This window comes from Cydia amplana, chromosome 9 (assembly GCF_948474715.1).
Source record: "Cydia amplana chromosome 9, ilCydAmpl1.1, whole genome shotgun sequence".
NCBI classification, from domain to species: domain Eukaryota; kingdom Metazoa; phylum Arthropoda; class Insecta; order Lepidoptera; family Tortricidae; genus Cydia; species Cydia amplana.
This window is the reverse complement of record NC_086077.1, coordinates 18,203,977-18,227,665: the sequence shown is the minus strand read 5'-3', so window position 1 is coordinate 18,227,665 and position 23,689 is coordinate 18,203,977. Positions and strand designations below refer to the sequence as shown.

Genomic DNA, 23,689 nt, shown 5'->3' with positions numbered 1-23,689 from the left:
TTTCCGAGATCCCCGAAATATATATTTAAATAAATAAATAAATATACAAGAATTGCTCGTTTAAAGGTATTCATATATATATATATATATATATATATATATATATATATATATATATATATATATATATACAGGGTGCTTCCTGTAACAGGAGCAATAAATTAAACTAAAGGCTGAACTCCTCAAACTGACCAACATTTGTTCAGCAACTTTTAAAAATTATGAATCCTTTAGACTTCCTCTTTTTCATACAAAATAAATATTGCCTTCAATGTACGCTGACATCAGTGTGTTTGACGTTGCTTGTCACCAGTGCTTGTCACGCTTTAAACATAACAAAATTTGCAATACATTGCGTCTTAGAATAAACTTTAAAGTGTAATAAAAATCAATACATGAGTTATTTTCAAAATTTGCTGAACAAATGTTGGTCAGTTTGAGGAGTACAGCCTACAGTTTAATTTATTGCTCCTGTTACAGGAAGCACCCTGTATATAAATAAATAAATAAACAAGAATTGCTCGTTTAAAGGTATTGGATTAGATAGATAGAATCAAGAAGATTTCACTGATAATTTCGGATTTATTTCAATGACATCAGTATCCCTAGTGTACATTTAAATTTCATTCGATAGCGTGACGTTAAGTGTCATTTTGTATGGAATTTTGCTTTCCAAAACGTCCCGCTTGGCGCGCTGTTTAAAATCCCATACAAAAATAGACATAACGCAAACGCACTTGGGGTCCAGAATGATAATATTTGAATGATGTTATTTAGTTATCGTACGATTCGTACGTCCATGTACGAGCGAAATGCACGATAACACGTCATCAGGTTAGATGTCATTCTGATATCAGTGTACGTTAGAATAGACCTGAATATCATTCGATGTTGTCCAGAAATCGCCCGTATTCACGGACGCCGATAGACGCCGCATGTCAAAGCGAATATAAAACGCCGGTCGACATTCCCAACGACATTTGCTCTGCGTTCGTGCACAAGATAGCATCCCTTATTATCAAATTATAACGTTTATAAATCATTACATTTATTTATTGATTAATAACAGTTAAGTGGAGTGTTTTTGTGTTTGTTTGGAACTTCGAGTTAATTTTTTAGGTGAGTACCTATTTTGCTTTTTTAGTTCCATGTTTTTACGTAAAAAATTATCAATGTTTTATTAAAATTGTATTTATTTGTTGACTAGGCTTATTTAGTCAGATCGCAATAAAATTATACCGTTAATTTTAGACTACCTACACATTTAGTTTGAGGCTTAAATGAAAATAAAATAGGTAGTTACACACATTATATTAAAAACATTCGATATGAGCATTTTCAAAATTAATCAACTATTACCTAAACAACGTTAAAGATAAATAAGTTAGGTAAGTAATTAAGCTGAAAACGTCACATAACCTACATTAATTAAATCTTAACACAAAATATAGGAAATAGAAATGGACCAGCGAATAAATCGTGTCACAGACTACTTGACGAAATTAGGTAGAGTTCCATTTTAATCACATGGTTACGACACCCTTTTAAATGTTGATGATTGCATACCTATGTAAAAAATTTCGCGCCACTTAAGTGACCCCAAAGATTAAAGTTCAGCCAGACTAATTTGTAATTTACTAGATAACGCATCTCGCGGCCCGATTCAAACTTTAAGATACGTGGAGTCCCAGGACCTCTCAACGCCTTATAATTCCGACTCATATATGAGCCACTGGGATCTGAGAGGTTAATAGATCTAGAAACGATGTGGATTACATACCTATGTCAGTGTCAAATGTGACGTTTCTTCAAACAATAACGTCACTTTTGACACTGACACATATCTATTAATTGACGTATCTCAAAGTTTGAATCGGGCACAATTATTTATTTATTTATTTAAACTTTATTGCACAATACAGACAAAAAATGTACAAATGGCGGACTTAATGCCTAATGGCATTCTCTACCAGTCAACCATCGGGCCAAACAGAGACATGTAAAATTGGTGCAAGGAGAAAAAGGAATTTACTTATTAGAACTTAGTAAACAACTAAACAATTAATAATTCTGATAAACTACATGTAGAATACACAAATAAAAATACTAGAATATATATAATTAATATACTACTACATATTTCATACATACTCATAATATATAATATAATGATGAACGCTACTCGAACTCTTGTTTCAGCAGATACTTATGTAGCAACCGCTTGAAAGCTAACTTGGGAGTGAATTCCAGAGACGACTCGCCTTAATTATCGCACTGAGATATGCGTATAAAATGCAATCTCGTCTGATATGTGTGACACACTCTCGTGCATTCGTTATGGTCGTTATAGACGTTACGGTAATAGTTATCGAGGTTTTCATACACCTAGTTAAAAAGATCGACGTACAACTTTTGTTATTTTACTTCGTGTAACTTGATTTTTTGGAAATTTAACTTTATTTCGGCGAAAATAGGCATAGGTATACACAGCGAGTATATAAGATCGGCGGTAGCACGGTCGTATTTTTATCGCTTGTCACCATATTACCTGTCACGTACTAACTAGTATGTAAGTGCGAAAAAGTCACGGGCATAGTGACAGGCGATAAAAGTGGAACCATGCTGCGCCCACTCGTGGCTCACTATATCCAAACTGCCTACTTACTTGTTTTTATGTAAATTATAATACCTATACCAACATTCGTATTATTATCATTTTAAGTTTTATAAGTAATGCATGTAGTTTAGTTTTAGCGTTTAGTATGTATTTTTATGTCCCAATAAAAAATTAAATGAATTTTAAATATGTATAAAGATTTAGTATAAAATAGTCTCAGAAAAAATACAATAACTGATCTACACTTTACACCCTTACACACAGATCGTGAGGTCACCACACAGTCACTACACTGTAAACCCTTCACCATTGCCGCGTCAATGAGTTGTACCTGTATGTATATAGGTACCTACCAAGTTTCTACGGTAGATAAACACACAAATAAAGCTTTAGATACTTCTAACAGGTTCAAGATCTATAGGTGCCGTAGTAACTATCTAGCTCCTTGACAGGGAAGGGCCTTAGGTAACTCGGTGAACGACACCGTCATGTGACCCGCGTACTTCGCTTCGGCCTTCGCTTTCCGAAGGAGCTGTGTTTACTAAACATGGTGTCGGAGACTAGAATTTCCGCTAGAACTAATTACCTAGTTGCTGCCTAGTTGTCAAATTAATTGTCTAAGCTAACTTAGTACCGGATTAACCAGTAGGCGTATTAATTATGGACGTACCTATTTATCCATGTGATAAAATATCCGTCACTTTATAACACCAGGCGATTGAAAGTGACGGACACGGAAATAAGAGACTTCTTCGTATGTAGGTATACTAATAAATAAGGAAGTATTTTTATGCTATCTAAAATTATATAATTATCATTGTGCACATGCTGCAGCGGTAGCACGGTCACATTTTTATCGCTTGTCACGATCTAACATTTATGTAAGTGCGAAAGTGACGGGCATAGTGACAGGCGATAATAATGGAACCATGATGCGCCCGCTGGTTCATTTGATATATCGATAAACGTGTAAGTGGTACCTACTAGCGGGATCCGGATAGAGTCGACCTTATCGCGCGAAGTACTTAATTGGTTTGTTCGCTTCGGTTTAATGGTGATAAGTGACATTGTACAAGGATAGTGATTGCTGATTCCAAAGAATTGATCGCGTGGTCAGCGGCGGGAGCACGGTTGCATTTTTATCGCTTGTCACCATGTCTGTCACGTTCTAACAAGTGGGTAAGTGCGACGGGCATAGTGACAGGCGATAAAAATGGAACCTTGGTGCGCCCGCTGTAAGTAAATAAAGGGTGACACTTTCTTTTTTTTTTGCGTTAGCTACAAGCCGATAGGTTAGGCAGGAAACGGCACAGGATCGGGAAAAGTAGCGTGCTCTCGTTTCGGAGGCCAAGACTCTCTTTGGGACTGTCTTTGGGTCATTGAGTCATATTAGTTAGTTTGTTAACGATTGTGGGGTACCTAAATACCGTAGACAATATTGTGGGGTACCTAAGTACCTAAATACCTACTCATACTGGTTATCCGAATCAACCGAAATGCGTTTCATTAGCCAGTTAACTGTACTTACGTAAATTAGTTATTTTCGATACAAGTGCGAAAAAGAGGAAATTCGAAAAAACGAGTGGCGATAAATTAAAACACGACCGAAGGGAGTGTTTTAAATCGACACGAGTTGTGAATTACCTATTCGCACGTGTATCGAACAACGTTTTACAGCATATGGCACTTTAAAGTTTCGACATACATACGCACGAAAAGTGCTATTTTACGCACTAGTGCGGAAAAGTATGTGTACTGCCCCATATGTACTGTAAACATGTTTATGTTCATTTCCAAGATGACATTATTTTCAAGTCGCAATCATATTAGAAATTAATAGATCATTTGTTGTTGCTTATGTGCACCAAATGTGCACACGCAATGTTGACGGCTAGCGACATTGACAATCAGTTATTTTTCCATACTATATATGGATAATAACTTCATACAAGTCTCTATAACATTGCATTGTCCTTATGGAACATGCTTCCAAGAAGTTTTGTATTTTTTTTAAACTCGATAATAGGCGATTAAACGAAAATAATTGTACATACCTAGTTATATGTATTACGTATTATACAACTTTCTATGAAACTTTCAAGGTCGCATGTGTCCGTTTGTGTATTACCTACCTAGGTATACTTACTCGTATTTTTTTAAAACCTCTTTTATATATCGCTATTAATTTAATGCCTTTTTGGTACTTACCTAAATCCAACCATCTTAGTAAGTACCTATATATTTTTTTAATTAGGTATTAAGGTCTTTCTCACCCTACAGTACATACCTACTTACATTTCACTTTCGGTAACATGACAATACGTAATGTGATGACTCTCAAACGATGGCAGACAGCCAACATTTGTAATTCACAAAACGTTTATACTAATTTATGCACTGGTTTCTAGTACACCTATATAATTAAGCCACTATATTAATAATAAATATCAGTAATTACTTGGTTTTTGACTCCACTCTGAATAGTCCTTACACCCTTTTTTTTACGTCGGGGAAATGTGTTTACGCATGCCACCTGGTCCGGAGGAACCAGGGGGGATGACGGACTAACCAGTGGAGGACTACCGTCTAAAACCACCAACGAGTGCCGACTCCGCTCTAGATGGCGTGCCGCAGGGTCGCTATCAGCATTCGACCACGTGCATACGTAGTCCTTACACCCTGGCGGATGCGGCATCTATAAGTGCATCATTACACGACACTGGCAAGGGCAGCATCCACTAGGTGTGACCCTTAGATTTCATCAAATCATCGAAAGAGCCTCTACGTGTACGCCTCTCTAATATCCGAAAAACTATTATTCCATGTACGGGAAAGAAGTTCTTATTTGCTCGTGATCGAATATACTGATATTGCATTGAAGTGAGCAATACTGCGTGAACCCAGTCTGCGATGTTATGGCGTCTGCCGTAATGAAAGATACAATCGAATTAGATTTGGACATCATCCATTAATCACAAACGTGTTCTTATGCAAAACAATGTATGTAGATACATAGGTAGACTTACTTCGGAGGTCATAGGGAAAACTACTCTATTTTCGGCTTCCCACCCATGGTTGGCGTCTTCAAGCTTTTTAAAAAGCTGTGGTGATTTTTTCAATCTTAAATGTTCGTTTTTCAGGACTCCCCAACACGTTTACTGTATATCTATCGGACACTCATAGTAACTTCATAACATCATTATAAGTACAGATAATAGGGGAGAGGGGGGCAGCCTAGTACACTTTTCACATTAATGTTCATAGTTCAAAATATTACCTACAGAAACCAGTTTTAAATCTCTACACAACAACCTACGTTATTAACCTATGTAATTACTGCATTCCCACATATATAAAGCTAAAGATAAAGGTACAAATTAGACTTTTGCAACTCAAGGAATAATGTTCGATACTGCCCCAAGAGGGGGTGGCTTTGAACTTACGTGGGGCAGATTTGAAATATGGGCTGTAAAGGCAACAATATCGAGATATCCGTGTTTATTTTATCTGTACTTAGTACAGTTTGTCACTAAAAATAATCGTGTTAACATTTTAATCGTATAATTTGCAGTTAAAATAAAGTTGGGGTAGTTTTGTACATTCATGTTTTTTGGAGTGTTCAAAGGTGCCTCAGTGGGGGTACCTTTGAAAAGTATTGAAATCTTACTAAAGCTACCCCCTTGAGGCAGTTTTGCACACACCATTGTTCAAAACTACCACAATAATGTTTTAACAGCGGATTATATGAGTATTTATTATATTTTTTGGTTAAATCAATCAATTGCAATTTTATTATGAATTATATTACACTAATTTTATATTTTGTAATATTGTAAATATACAGAATTCTAATAAATATTATACTAAACATAGACTAAACGTAATAAGCACTGCACTTAGGTAGGTAGTTTATGGAATTTTGGTAAATGCATTATTAGCATTTTCTAAAATAACTAAAATATTATTAGGTACTGTTTCAATTTAGGTACCTACATGTCAGTTAATATCGGGGCAGATATGAACATTTCTTATGGCTGGGGTAGTTTTGAACAGACTGCTAATCAAAACTGCCTCCTATTTTTTTTTCAAAACTACCCCAACCTCTATTTAAAAAAATAAACGTCGTTATTTTCCAGAAACATTACAAATTCTGATTATTCATCTTTCGTCACTAAACAGAACAGATTGTTCTATCGAATAAATTAAGTTTTCCTTCAAATACAGCCTGAGAAACCTTACAAATCTGCACAAATATCGCTAACGGGTAGAATCGAAAACAAACTAAGCTACTTGTTCGTTCATCTTCTGTCAAACGTCAAATCTGTCAGGTGATAGTTGTGTGGGTCGATGTTGCAAGCCCTAAATATGGATTTGGGTCATTATCGCATCAAAAATAAATGTTTAATCGCAGTTGTTCTAAGCTGCCTCCAGTGATAGCTGCCCGCCTCTCCCCTACGTAAGATACTTACGCCAAGTTTCATTAGTGAGATGACTATACTTTACTAAGACGTATACTATCACCATGTCGACAACCTCGACAGCCGCGTCATTGAGTCAAAGTTCTCGAGTCAAAACAAGATAACTCTTGCTCAACTCTGACGCCCTAGTAACTGTAATCACGAATGTTGCCTAATTTCGTTGTAATTGAGACTTGAATGCAGTGCTTGAATGAAATGATACTTACTGATACCACTATGATACCTACATAATCATCGAGATCCAACGTCAGTTAAAATCTGGTTAAAATAAGTTTATTTTAGAAATAACTACTCCTTGAAACCAGTAGGTACATAATACTTATACATTATCGTATTTTGAATAACGGAGCCCTTGTTTTTACTCCACTTCAACTGATGAAATGAAAACATAACATCTAGTCAAGGAGTAGATCCGCTCGGCAACCCGATTCCTCTTAAACTTTTCTGTACCTATTTACTATCAGTAAGTATATAATACTTTAATGATCATTTTTAAACTTTATATATTTGACAATAAGGTTTATCATTTTAGTCAATACATTGATACTTTGAGACTAAAGAGCGGAAATATTTGGTAGTACCCATATTAAACGTAAATATTATGACTTCACCTGATAGCAGTTTCGCGGCAATGAAATATAATCTCGTTGGGAACAGTAATCATCGGACGATGAACGGTTGCTATTATGACTGAGTAAATAATTCATAAGGTCATATTATTAACTATAGACTTACGGAGGTCAACCCCTAAATTACATCAACCTATGAAAAGAAAGTAGTGTTGGATCAAGTTAACTCTACATAGACTTTGCAGACAGAGATTGGAATATTTCTATGAAAATCCTAAGTTTATAATTAATGACACCTCGAGTTCTAGTTAGCATAGGGTCTTAGCGTAAGAGGCGTCGGCGCATCGGCAGACGTCGGCCGAACGAATCGAGCCGAAAGACGATTTTTACGCTCTTATTGCGCAGACATAAGTAATAGTTATTTTCGATACAAGTGCGAAAAAGAGGAAATTCGAAACGAGTGGCGATAAATTAAAACACGACCGAAGGGAGTGTTTTAAATCGACACGAGTTGCGAATTACCTATTCGCACGTGTATCGAACAACGTTTTACAGTTTACAGTACATATGGCACTTTAAAGTTTCGACATACGCACGAAAAGTGCTATTTTACGCACTAGTGAGGAAAAGTAGCCCCATATGTACTGTAAAGGTTTTTTTCTATCAGCTTTTCCCGATTCCGCGTCGGCATATGTAGGGAGACCCTAAGTCGGACTCTACGTCGGAAGTTGTGATATCATTAAAAGGCAACTACATATTTAGTTACCATTCAAAAAACTCCTTGCGCACACAGAAAAACTAAAGTTGTACTTCCCGAATTCACTGTCGTTGTACCCGTATTCAGTATAAACATTTTGAGCATTTGTTTAATCAAACTTTCGGAATCAGAAAAGACCTCAATCTGTGTAAGCTTCACATTCCTAACCAGGAATGTTCTCATTCCAGCAATGTCCCGAGCGTGCGTTGTTGGCGCCGGAGCGGCGGGGCTGTGTGCGGCCCGACACCTGCTCGCAGAGAGCTGCGTGTCCCAGGTGGACGTGCTGGAACAGTCCCGACAAGTTGGAGGGACCTGGGTGTACACCGAACACACGGGATATGACGACTTCGGGCTGCCCATACATACCAGCATGTACAAGAGTCTCAGGTACGTGTATATAGACATGTTTGTTCAGGTCTGACAAAACACCTGCTCGCAGAGAGCTGCGTGTCCCAGGTGGACGTGTTGGAACAGTCCCGGCAAGTTGGAGGGACCTGGGTGTACACCGAACACACGGGATATGACGACTTCGGGCTGCCGATACATACCAGCATGTACAAGAGTCTCAGGTACGTGTAGACATATTTGATCAGGTCTGACAAAACACCTGCTCGCAGAGAGCTGCGTGTCCCAGGTGGACGTGTTGGAACAGTCCCGGCAAGTTGGAGGGACCTGGGTGTACACCGAACATACAGGATATGACGACTTCGGGCTGCCGATATATACATACCATCATGTACAACAGTCTCAGGTACGTGTAGACATGTTTGTTCAGGTCTGACAAAACACCTGCTCGCAGAGAGCTGCGTGTCCCAGGTGGACGTTAGGAACTAGGCTCGCAAATCGGCGGTATTTGGGTGTACACTGAACAAAAGCGACTTGAAGTCCAAAATGACGTAAGTTCATAAACGAATTGATTCAGCCCCATTTTGATCATCGTGTGGTCTGCCATTGTGACGTGACGTACGCGTTTGCGTTGTGTCATTTTGTAATGAGATTTTGAGTATCCAAAACGTCCCGCTTGGCGCGCTGTTCCCAATCCCATGCAAAAATAGACACACCGCGAACGCTCGTCATGCTATCGAATGAAATTTCCACTAGTGGTTCTGAAATACCGCCTTCACCGCCAAATTTCTGCACGTGTTTCGTTGACAAAGTTTACCTGATATCGATCTGGCCTTTACCATCCTTCTATCCATTTCATCTCGAGTAAAATGCTCTTTGAAAATGATGGATGGATCGAATTGAAGCTGCAGTGCCTTGTAAGTTTTTTGCAAAAATGCATATGGTTATGGCATGGAAAACAGCGAACGGAGAAAAACGGCAGCGTGATGCCATTTATACTAAAAAAACAGCAGAAGAAATCAGCTTTGCAATCAATGTTGCCGGTTATCAGTCTAACTTTAACTCGTAAAGTCAAGTGGTATCTAACATAACTAACTATTCGCTATCTGAAAAATGTGTACCACGTTCTTGCCATGCGGCTTCACGATAGTGAAATGCGTGTAAAGTGATAGCAGTAGTTAACTAATTAGTAATTAAATACAATGTCACATGACCGAGGAAAAGGTTTATGATACCTACTGATGAAGTTTATGATACTCTCTATTTTAATTCTACCGATTACAATACAAGACTGCCCTCCTAAGGTAAAAGACCGTTTCATATAGTGTTCTTTGAAAATACGGCCTTTTACCTTAGGAGTACCTAATAACCTACACGGATAATATTTTACAATGGCCGTTGTGGCTGTTGTGCTTGTAGTTGCAATGTGCATACTTTGCTAGTGCAAGTTGCAGAACATTATCTGCATTATTTTAGAAACTTATACGAAAATTTAAAGCAAGTTTCCATTCAGAAAAAATCTAGTGGCAATTTTTGAAAAAATAAATTATATTAATAATATGATGTATTACATAGGTATTAATTAGACGGACAGCTAAAATATCCAAAAAATTCACTAGTATTAGCAGAGGTCGAGCCTTGCGTTCTGTAACCTCACGCACAATACAATAGCCATGACGGTCATTCATAACATAATCAGAAAATTACATAATTTGAATTTGTTATTTTAGAATAACAATTGAATTAATTGTTCAATTCGACCGCTACGCGTAGTGTAACAATTATGCAAAGGTGCATTCAGATATGATCATCGCACCGCGAATGCACCTGTTCGGTAACTAAAGTGCTGCTAGCATCTCGTTCTGCTGATCTGGAGATTTGAATGCCGACCAAAGTATCATTTGACAATGAACGAAATGCTTGGTAGTAGCAACTAAAGACCTGACCTGGCCTGAGAGATTAGTAAAAGAAATGTAAAATAAGCGCCGAAAATTATCATGCTGGTTTTTCTTTCTTCCAGAACCAATCTGCCCAAGGAGATCATGGGGTTCCCTGACTTCCCGATCCCGGAAAGCGACAAGTCGTACCTGCCCTCCAAGGACATGCTGGCCTTCCTGCAGATGTACGCGGAGAAACATGGAGTCACGGAACATATCAAAGTAAGCATGGTTTACCAACCTGCCCAAGATCATTGGGTTTCCCTAATACCTCGGCCAGACTATGCTCATCGCGCTGCTCCTTATGAGGATGGGTAGTTATGTCAAGTAAAATTGTTGTGATCAAATCTTGCACACTGAAATAGACCCACTTCCCATTATTCGATTGAGCTGAAATCTCACATAGATAAAGTTGGGTGACATTGCAATATTATGCTACCATCGAGAGCGGATCTGATGATCGATACAACTACGCAACCTTGTTGTTTGGTTTTGTTACAATTGCTTCGATGAATATATTGGTTGATAGTTAAAAGAAAAGTACCAGCGTCAGCGATAAAAACTTTTATCAAAAATTATTAACGAAAAAAATTATTTCCAGTTCAAACATCACGTTCAGCTGATCAAGCCCCGAGCTACCCCCTCTGGCGAGGTCTGGGACGTGAGCTACAAGAACTTGGTGACCGGGGTCTCAGAGACCAAGGAGTACGACTACGTGTTCGTCTGCAACGGCCATTACAACACGCCGTTTATACCCAGTATACCGGGGCTTAAGGAGTTTGAAGGTAAAAACATCATTGCCATCCTCCATTCCTACGCTTTCAAAAATAAAAATTAAGTAAGTAAAAGAGTAAGAATCACGTCTTTGTAGATGTACCACCTTAGGTACTATAACTACGCCTCTTGTTAACTAACTAAGTACTTATTACGGCTCAGCGACCCAAAGAGGATCTTGGCCTCCGAAACGAGAGCACACCATTTTTCCCGATCCTGCGCCGTTTCCTGCCAATTATCGGCTTGAAGCTGACGCAGATCCGCGTCCCCCCAGCGGTCTCTTGTTAACTACATAATATTTAGACTTAAGATCAAACTAAGTTGTTCTAAGGATACTAGGATATAAAATACTAGAAACTAAAAAATACTATATACCTACATATTTTTATTCTACTTACCAACCTCCTGAGACCCAGAAGCAATGGTTTTGTTTTTGAATTTGGAACTCTTTGTTATTCAACCAAAGTGCAAAAAACATTGTGGAATATGTACAAAAATTTGTACCGGGGGTCTCAGGAGGATAATTTATCTACTAAATCTAACCTAACTTGTGTTCGCAGGAGACGTAATGCACATTAGAATTACCTACTTACCATAATTTACGGTTACCGACATTCAGTAACTTCGCTCTTTTATCTCTTTTGAAGTGAAAACTTCTTTAGCGGCGCTGGCACTTTTTGAGGTGGGGAAAAAATGATAAACTCGAGACAGCGTAAGGCGATCACGTGACCGTAAGGTTTAGATGGCCACTTATTTAGATGGCATTTAAATCAATAAAGAAAAACTCAATGACATAATTCAATAAAGCTACATCTTGATGAAATCGCTAATAAAAGTGAACTCTAGTACTGGTGAATAAAACTCAAAATATCATGACCAAATATATTTAGATGCGATGTCTGCAAGGTAACTTTACAATTTCAGGAGGATAATTTATCTACTAAATCTAACCTAACATGTGTTCGCAGGAGACGTAATGCACAGCCACGACTACCGCGTGCCAGACATCTTCGCCAACAAGCGCGTGCTCGTGGTCGGCGCCGGTCCCTCCGGCATGGACATCGCGCTAGAAGTCACCTACGTAGCCACCCGCGTCATACTGAGCCACCACCTCACGGAGAAGCCGAGGACCGTGTTCCCGGACAATCTGGTGCAGAAGCCTGATATTGAGAGGCTGGAAGGGAGGAAGGTGGTGTTTGTGGATGGAAGCGTTGAGGAGGTGGATGTCGTCTTCCTTTGCACTGGTGAGGATTCTGGAATTATTGAGTAGTCTATTCCAGTAGCTAAGCATACATTTATAATCGGCTTTCGAATTGACTTGATGAAACTGGTGACCGAAGACCAGCAGATTAAAGTCAGTGAGAAGGTGCAAATCGGTCAATTTTCAGATTTGTGTCTTCCAGCAAATTCTGTCAAACCACACTTAAATATCTAGTCAAATTTGTATATGAATCGTTGAACAGACTGACCGGCCAATACTCGTATATTATGAAAATAAAGGATGACTCACGCTAGACCGGACCGCGCCCGGGCCGAGGTGTGTCATTTTCTATGACGGCTGACCGGTGATTACGTGGTGCTTTTCATAGAAAACGAAGCGCCGGAAGCTTCGGCCCGGTCTAGCGTGAGTTCATCCTTATCACCTAAATGAGAAATAAGAGCTTTAGGTACTGATAATATTAGAATGCTATTTATTTGGATACTGTTAACCACACTTTGTCACTTATTTATGAAAAAAAATAAGCATTAATTTTCCTTATCTCCTTCCGTCGTCCGTCCTTTCAGCTATTTAATGAAACTAACTTCAATTTCAATTTCAATAACTTTAATGTCTAAACAACACATGACAAAATTACAATAACATAAAAATAAAATCACAAAATATACAACTTACACTAAAATAGACTCATTTCCAGAATAAAAATACAACATAAATAACACTAAATTAAAAATATAACTAGTTAAATAATAATAATTAAGGACAATAAACAATCATATAAGATAATCACAAACGTCAATATTATGCAAATCATTTAACATTTACAGTAAAATTCTCTAATCGTAAAAAATGCCTTATCTAACAAATAGGCCTTCAACTTTTCAACAAACAGGTCATTAGTGTTGAGTCGCTCATTCGTGAGGCACCTCATTTGTACCACTCATTTTGTTAATTTGTCGCAGTACTTCGTACCGCAAAAATGTCTTACTTCACTCCTCTATTCATTTTACTCATTTACTTGCGCGCATCACAAACACCCCTTGCCACACTTCAAATTTCAAAAAACTCTTATCCGTTCAAATTCACTCGCGAGTCTCGCGACCCTCAAAACTCATACACTCCTCACAACTCGCGACAGAGTCCCTGGATCGCGCGAGGCGCTAGGTGCTCGCCTGCTCGTCGACACTCAAAACTCAAATGTCTCAAATGAAGAAACGAGTAATGATCCACACTGTCAACTGCCGAACTACAAACCTTATTGCAACGACAAAAGGTCCACTCACCGCCTCTCTGTGACATGACTTAAAAATCCTTTCAAAATGAAACAATGAATTAGAAATACCCAAAGAGGGAGTGAGACCGACACGCGACGTACTTCAATATCGCTTCGCGTCACCATCGAAAATACGTTAACAATTAAACACGAAAGACAACAAGCGTAAGCGCTGCAAGCTTTCATACATCTTAAAAAAATTGTCGCTGTTGGAATTAATGGAATAGTTGACGCTGAAAATATGCTAGTACCTCACCTCATTTGAAGTAAGACATTGTAACACCTCATTTTAGAAAATGAGGTACTCATACAAACTCATTTTAAATGGATGTCCTACCCATCACTACAGGTCATAAGAAGCCGCCTCTTTAATCTCACGGCTCTGACTATTAAAGATTTTAATGCCAACAACCCCCAACGAGTTGGATGTTTTCGCAAGCCTGACAAAGACAGACTGAATATCCCTATCAGTTTTCCTTTGTTCAGGTCGACGCATCACATATTCACTTTTGTGTTTATACATGTACTTTGCCACCTCAAGGATATATAAAGAGCCTATTGCAGGCTACCTGTACAACTTCCCGTTCCTGCACCCGTCGTGCGGCGTGGTGGTGGACGACAACTGCGTGGAGCCGCTCTACAAGCATCTCGTCAACATTCGCCATCCGTCCATGTGCTTTGTGGGCATACCGTATTACGTGTGCGCCTTCTCAATGTTTGATTTACAGGTGAGATGGCTTCCCTGCCCTAGTAGCACGGTCGCATTTTTATCATTTATCACCATGCCTGTCACGTTCTAACAAGTACGTAAGTGCGAAAGTGACGGGCTTAGTGATAGTGGATAAAAATGGATCCGTGCTGAGCCCGCTAGTTGCCTTCTTTTGTCTCCCCTATCTTCTATTTAATCGTTCTGTGCTGTTATAATTTTGCGGGATTTGAGAATAAAAAATCTATTCATATGTTGACCATACGAGTACCTATCCCATGTCACTAAATAAATGTTCAACTAAGGTGAGGGCTTATTTTGACTGCGTCAAAATTTTTCCACTGGTTATGACTCCTTGACATACGAGTATTAAGTGTAACCCCCTATCTCCATTAGGTTAACGTTACAACTAAATATAGCATACACTCGTATCATAAGAGTTAAGTCCAGCAGTGGGGTCAAACCATCAAGTGATGAATTCGTATCTGTACTCTGCGTAAAACCTCTTTGCAAGCATCTCATAATTCCAGAATTTCTTCATGAACAGCTATCTAATGAAAATCAACAAAATGTCAGTGACGATTTTGAATAGTTTCAAAAGCACCATCCATCTATTCAGTAGAATGTTAGTGACGTTGTAAAACAAATCTCAAGTTGTTGTTCTTTTATCCAGGTCCGGTACTACATGAATCATATCAACGGCACCTTCAAACTACCCTCACAAGAGGCGATGACACGGGATTGCGAAGAAGAGAGGCTAGACCGAAGGGCGCGAGGGCTCACCAAGCGGCAGACGCATATGATGGGGCCAGACCAGGTAAGCCGAAGAAAACCTTTATTCATGATCTATGTTGTATCCTTTGAGCTGTGGGGCCTGACAACTGTAGGCATCACTCCTCTAGGCAGTAGGCAGCTAGTGAATTTCTTGGTAATTAAACTTAGGATCAATTGCGACAAATCGTTTGTCATCGGCAAAAACCCCAAGTCCAGCAATACAGGTTAGTTTGAATTATTTGTATGTACCTATTACATTTTTCTTAAAAGTGGGTCTTGGTAATCAAGCGTTTTTGAACCTCGAAATTTCCTACATTGATCTACTTCCAGTCTTGTTCTTAGTAATGATGACATGACATGATGATGACAATTCAGAATCATCAAATATGTGGTGGTAATGAATTATGAAAAACTAACCGGCCAATCCAATAAATTGATGCTCTGAAAACTAATTTGCCCTTCCATTTTTACACAATCAAAACAAAAGCTTTGTTACATTGGCACAGGCAATAAATACTTAATAATAAATATGGTATTATTCCTCACGGAAGACATAAAGAAGGTCCACATATAAGATAAGTCAGGGTAAACGGCTGATAGACGGATGACCTTGCAATGCCAACGTGTGACTATAATGCATTTGATAGCAGGGTTATCTGCCACCAAGGTAAAATATCCCTTCTTGGAAAGGCCTAGAATTACCGACTTGGTTTACCATAATTTACGGTTACCGACATTCAGTCACTTCGGTCTTTTATCTCTTTTTTTGGTGGAGTTTCGAGAAATCTTTTTTCGAATATGACAAAGGAGTACCTAATGCATTTCGAGTTATTTGGCGTCATCATCAGCCTATCAACCCACTGCTGGGTTCCGTTACAGTTGCCGACGGTTGCCAATGGGCAATGTGACACACTTGGATTTCCTACAACTACAATACCTATATGTAACCCACTGGAACCCGGCAGGCTACTGGGTATGGGTACCAATTTAGCTCCACTTTGTTCACATAATATACCTACAATGAAACTTTAGCCATCCATCGTCACTTAAGGTTACATTCGGATTGCGGTTGCAGCAGCATTACTGCTGCAGCGTTGACATGGGCGATATCAATGTCAATTTTCTTGCCTATTGAATTGCTGTTTGTTTCCGCGTCACTGCCGTGATTAAAACTATCAACCTGTCACTCATTTTATTAAAAAGACATTGACGATGACATGAGCCGCATCATCACTGCAGCTTTATAACATGACAGAGTCTGGTAATGGCTGTCCATGTCTAATATCTGGGAGGGAAAATATATAAAAACACAAAAATGCGCGTTTTCCCAGAGATAAGACTAAGCTAGATCGATTTTTCCCCCCGAAAACCCACATATAGCAAATTTCATCGAAATGAAATCGTTAGGGAATTTCCGAGATCCCCGAAATATATGTAGGTATATACTGCCCTCCTAAGGTAAAAGTCCGTATTTTCAAAGAACACTATATGAAAATACGGCCTTTTACCTTAGGCGGGCAGTATAGGAGAATTGCTAGTTTAAAGGTATAAGATTGTAACCGTACAGGCGGAGTACTACTTCTCCTTGTCGACTGAGAGTGGAGCTGCGCCCCTCCCGGCGGTGTTCACGATGATCCATAACGACAGCAGCCAGAAATTTTTGGATGACCTCATCCACTATCGCCAGGACGTCTACTGCGTTATTGATGATGATCATTTTGTTTGTTATACTAAATCTTAAGAATATTTTTGATATTTTATCAGCAATATCGGTAAACTACTCAGTTATAGCAGAAATAGGAAAAGTTTGTAGCAGTTAGGAGGAATCTTGAGGTCTGATGCAAGTCTTCTCCAGACAGGACTTAAGTTTTTGGAAAACCTCTCAAGTCTTACATTAAAATAACATTGTATAAGCTGGGTCAAGTTTTATATAGACAAGAACTCCAAAGATTCGAGGATAAAGATTAACGAGTTAAATTAATTATTATCCCTGACTTATTAATTTAAACAAATCTAAGAGTATGTAGGATAAGTAGTAAGTTTTACTATGTAGTTTATAAACATGTAAGTAAATATTTTAAGTTTTACTGGGAAATAATATTTTAAAGATTTTTTTCTTTTATATAGTCATTTATTTATTCAATAGTAGCTGGTACATACAAGTATATGATTTTAGTATCTTTATTAAGTGCGTTTATCTTATAAATAAGTAGACATATGTTATCGATAATAAATATACAGTCGATATTCTTGTTTTTCAATGGACTGATAACTTTATTGGTACTTTGACCTAATTAAACTGATCTAAGAGCAAAACATAATGTACTTATACACAACTATTTTACTTAACCCTGACAAACAAATATGGTATAATTGCATTACCCACTCAAAGGCATTAGTAAGAGGTAGTATTTTTCAGTAGATACATATGTACTGTGAGCAGCAGAAGTTGCTAAGCGGGCGTGGTGTTCAAAATGATCTTGACGCGACTTTCTATTGTTACACCTCGCCCGCTTAGCAACTTCTGCTGCTGACTTTACTTGATGATGAATGTACGTTTTCTTTTATCTTTAGCTCTTTTTTCCACATCTCAATATCTACTTTTTCTAATGACATCCACAAATTACGAGTACAAGTAGGTACGTATACGTCCCATTAATTGATGGTGTAGGACTGTAGGCCGTGTAGGTAATAACAGTTAGGGAACTTAAGGGAGGGTAGGTTGTTGAGCGGAGTGATCCACGCCTGATACCCATAAGCCCCTAACCCCTAAGGTCGATTGGGATTTTGATTGGGATCAAGGCTCCCATGTATGTAGCAACTGCACTTACCTACTCTAAAATTCAAGTGTACTGTAAGGGTTAAATGCTCCTCCACCTTCCAAGTCGTATACGCCATTAGTTAATTCTAGACGCAGATGGTTGGTCTGTGATTCTAGTTTTGGCGCAGTTATATACCCCATCTATGGGAGGAATTGTTCAATCTGACCTTGGCCTTGGACTGTCACACGGCATTAGATTTCAACGTACTATACTCATGTAGATATGTGTGTTCCACTTTTGCATTCATTACATTGATTGCAATAAAAACATGAATTTTAAAACTTACTGTTTCCTAACCCTATTTTCATCCAACAAATTAAATAATAAATTTTCATCCAACAGCCTAATTGCGAAATGATCCTCTATTCTATTCGCAAAAAAACAAACCAACTTCAAAGGGTATTTCACAATTATGGTGTGGATCTAAAAACTGCAACCAATATCGTACGTTTGGCCTTGAAATTATTCAAAGTACTTTTTGCAAGGGCGTATAAATAAAACAACAACCAACAACCATTTATTTAACAAAAACACTATTTAACAGAAATCAATCAATGAACGTTTCTATTTACCAAAGTACCAGGACCGCATAAGTCGTCAGCAGCGAAACTAACACTATAACACGCCCACCACGTCTTGATCCTTTCACTGTGCGTCAAGCACTGATTGCAACACCAGCTGTAAATGATTTTATCAACTAACAGTTTATACTGGACTTTAAACGTCTTAAGTGATAGTTATAAAGGCTATAATCGATTGTGGCTCTGATAGTTTAACTTCTCGCGTCTATACATACCTTGTATTCGCGGATAACGGCTTTTTGTTGTAAATATATAGCGATTGGATATAGGTAGTTAGGAACCGGTTCTATCGACTTAACGACTTACTACCTTCACTGGTAGAAGTAAACCGGACGCCTGACAGTGATTCGTAAATTCGCATGTTGCCAATACAAATGTATGTTTTAGCTATTATGTCAACAATAAACTTGCAACGGTCATGTTTTTGAAAACAATTTGTCCCATGATTTCCCACATTTACTACATACTTAATGTTGATGTTGTTTTGTGAAAAAAGTTCCAGTACGTAGGTACTTAATCTAGTGTTAATATTTTCAAATAACACGGCATTTTTACACAATGCAAATAAAAAATTAGGATTCATAAAAGTTAGACCAAGATAAGTCTGCAACGATTTTGATAGCACACGCAGTGCTAGTGTTGTCTTCATTATCAAACTTCTATGAAATTATAACGTAAGTATAAATAACACTTGCACTGTGTTATGTTATCAAATTATCACAACTTTGTTTTCATAAGATTTTGTTCAGACTCCTTAAAACAAATTTTAAGAAATTATTGTTTTTCTTCTTAGATAAAAATAAATACATTTCATTCTCTAGTGAGATGGGCCTCAGCCTGATGTCTTACATCAACTAACCATTCCCTTTGTCCACAGGAAAAGTACTACGCCTCCTTAGCCAACGAAGCCCGCACCAAAAACCTGCCCCCAGTCATCACCAAAATCCGGGAAGAGAGCTCAAACCGCTTCCTCCACAACCTTCAGCACTACCGACAGGATGTCTACAAGATCATAGATGATGAGACTTATGAGGTCATCACTAATGGACAGAGTGAGATTGTAGGGGGAAACTGGGACAAACGTAACGGCGTGCGGAAAGCAACTATTGTTCTGTAGGTTTATCTAATAGTCAAAACATCACTCCGCTGTTATTAGGTGATAGCCGGTGGCGCCCCCTTCACTTGCATCCAGTCGAAACGGGCGCGACGTGCTTTTAGATTGTGTCAGAGGACCCAATGTGATTTTTGAATTAAAAGTACGTTTTTTGACTTTTAGTTATTTAATGTTTACTTACGTTGTATTAAAAGACATACATTTATCAGAATATTTACATATTTATTAGATTGATTGCAAAATGTTTTCATTTGTTTTTCTCTAGCACGTTCCATTTCAAAGATATACTTATTATCTTTCCTGTTTTCAGAAAAATGGGTACAAAAGTAACAAAGCCGTATGGGTAAAAAAGTAACATTTACATCCCATATAATGTATTGGATCTAATATGGGGTCACACGCTTAATGCGTCAATGATGATTTAAATGATGTATTTATGGTTTGCTATATTTGTGAGTGAAAAGAAGTCTGACCCTGAATTATCTGATTAGAAAACATATTCATAACACAATAATTGATCTCATTACTCGAAATAGTAATCATTATTAATATTGATTTGTTTTCTTAAAATGCTAATGTTTAAGTTGCTAAAATGCAAATACATAATTAGTACTTTTTTGATTTCATATGTCATATTATATTCATTACAAACTTCTGTCTTGTTACTTTTGACCCAAAACGTGTTACTTTCGGCCTGCCATACGGATTTATCGGTTAGCGGGCCGTTAACAAAAGACGATTTTTTAGTAACTCCAACCATACAAAATTAACAATTATAAGGTTAATCAATCTATGAGGCTTACAGGTTCACCTAGAGTGTCCAAAACCTCATTAAAAATCAGATAAAAAAAAAGGTTAATCAAGATGTTAATGTACAGAACATGAACTGAAGTTATACATGATATGTATCGACTGTTGACGCTGTACCTGCACTACATTAATTACATCAAAATAATAACGGTTAACCAAAAACTAAGGTCAAAGTACAAAGTGTTGCGTTTTTCCCCGCTCTCCCCAATCCTATGTTGACCCTTAACGGGGACAAAGGGTTTTTAGTTAAGGTTTAGCTTTAAGGAGATTTTCTTGCAAAGACTTGTATTAATTTAAATGAGTTTCCTAAATTATAATTGAAAATTTGGGTAGTTTTACATTACTTCGTTGCACTTGCAAATTCCGCTATGTACCTATCTGTCAAATTTTGAAAAACGAAAATCTTGTACAGTTTTCACTTCTCATGGTATCGTCATCTTCTTTGGTTGCGAAAATGCGACGAAATTATTCTTTCAGGATATGAAATTCAGGAATGAAGAAAGAATTGTTTTGCCTTTAAGGGATCTAATAAAATATAGCCTTGCTGTTTAGAAATACAGTAATTTGATCACATAATGTTCATTTCAAGATAATGTTTGTGCTAGAAAGCCGATTAGAAATAAGAACTTAATTTGCTCATAAGTAGGTAACAAAATAATAATAATTTTAGTAATTTAAATATTATATAATAATAACGGCATTGGGATTTTAGAGAAATTCTTATAGCATAATTTTATTTTGCCAAGTACATTAGTGATAATTAAGTTATTGTAAACTTTTAATTTAATCTGTAAAGTAAGTCTCGCCGCTGGTATTTAATAAAACAATTGAATCAGCCAAAAATATTTTTATTTAAGCGTATTTATAATCTTTATATTATCAATGCTGATATATTATTAATCTTTAATCGTAATATTTATGGCTTCCCTTTGAATACAATAATTAATTAGGGATATTGGTGAAGTTCACGGCCGGCACTAGGATAGCATAGCGTTGGACTAAAAGGAGATTGGAAATACAATGGCATTCCCATCAGCCAATCAGAACGATAAACGTAGCAGCGCCACCTAGCGGCGCCGGCCGCGAACGACCCGCGCCGAGCATGTGGGTGACTGGGCCGAGCCACAGTTTCATCAACAAGTTTGTACTTATTTTATAATAGCTTTGCTTCAGATAAAATAAAACGTTACCTCATTATATTATAAAAATACTATTTACCTCAATATTGTTTCCAAATTCGCACTTTTCGTTTTCTTTATTATACATATACGTGTCAAATTTTAGAGTTGCAATTATTCTTTATATAATTTTGTATACAGTAACGAAACGCGAAGTCCTTAATATAACTTAAAAGTAGACTTAGAAAATAAAAGTACATCTGACAATGAAAAGTACCTACATCGTACAGGCGTTGTGCCGTAAGTAGAGAACAATCATCTACGTTCCTACTGAGTAACTTTACATTTAAGGCTGATTCCTTTCCCACATTTTCTTACAAACGTTTGGCCTCCGTACAAAACCTACCTACCTATCCTGGTCGATCCATATTCCCTGTCTCAGTCCCTTCAACCGTCCTCGATATGATAAAAGGGTACAAAGAAGGGCTTACCCTGTGGAAATCATACGATAAATACCTAATACAAATACATAAAATATAGAAAGTCAATTTAGACGAAAATGGCAAATTTTATAGCAAGCCGACAATCATGAAATTGTGGAAAATACAGTATACTTAAGATCCAAACTTATCTAAGTATATACAGTCTTAACTACCGCGAACATAACCGAATTATATCAAGCGTCTAGCACCATTCCGATATAAATGTATACTTCGATAACATAAAATTATTAAACAAGAATATAAAATAGCGAAAAACAATATAACAAAGAGTACTTCCCACCGCGACTAAATAGATACTGGTTAATTTTGAACAAAGGACTAGCTGGAAAAGTATTGCAGTTAAAAAGATACACGCTGGGAGAGAAATACGTAAAATCGAATAGCATATACAACTACCTAAACACTGAGATTACAGCGTTACACGTATAAAAAATAAATCACATATCGTCATCACCAAATCGGTCACTCCAATTTCGACCTTATAACACTCGTCAAAAAGTCTATATTGTCTCAACTCGCCTCTCACACTCGGCCCAAGGAAAACATTCCGAATTGAAAATCACTATTATAAACGTAACAAGGGTAACTAACATTGAGTCGTACTTTATATAGATCGTCTCCAAAGAGGACGGTAAATCTGAAAAAATGTCACAAATTTGAGCCTCAAAAATCTAGATTGTACTTTAAGACCTGTATAAGTGACTTGTTTAGTCATGCTACGTGCAACGTTTCAGGAGTTTCACTGGGGATCTACTGAAAACTGACTCTAACATCGAAATAGACAAAATGTGTACTTCCATTTTAAAAACTACCACCGCTAACACAAACGTGACGTCGGCGAAATTAAATCTAAACACTGATCATGATTATATTAATTAAACTTGTAAAATTCTCACACTTTATTTTAATTAAACGGGTGTAATTTGAGTATCAGTTATCACCATAACAAAAGTCATTTCCGTTCTAATGCATCTTGCTAGCAATAAGACAATTGACGCAAGAAATATAAACTAACGGCGTTATTCATAAACGTCTGCTAAGTTAATCAGCTGATGATCGTCGTTCGTCCCTCTCTATAGCATAACGACAGATAGGGACCAATGACGATCATCAACTGATTAAGTTAGCAACCGTTTATGAGTAACGCCATTAAAAACATAATTGACCATTCAATAGTCCCGTTTAATTAAAATAAAATGATCACCGATCAAGATTGTGCCATCGCACTTTTTTTTTACTTTCGCCATCATTTTTGTTAAAACCGTTACCAAAGCAACAGAGTCGCCAATAGT

General features: G+C 37.5%; 1 protein-coding gene across 1 annotated transcript; it reads left to right on the top strand.

Moving 5' to 3' along the window:
• Window positions 1-8,602: 8,602 nt before the first annotated feature.
• Window positions 8,603-17,205, top strand: LOC134651235 (senecionine N-oxygenase-like). The gene is made up of 7 exons (XM_063506300.1): window positions 8,603-8,808; window positions 10,787-10,925; window positions 11,305-11,488; window positions 12,446-12,721; window positions 14,534-14,697; window positions 15,349-15,492; window positions 17,017-17,205. Exons 1-7 carry the CDS (start codon window positions 8,612-8,614, stop codon window positions 17,188-17,190), a joined length of 1,278 nt encoding a protein of 425 aa, XP_063362370.1. The 5' UTR covers window positions 8,603-8,611; the 3' UTR covers window positions 17,191-17,205.
• The last annotated feature ends 6,484 nt before the right edge of the window (window positions 17,206-23,689 follow it).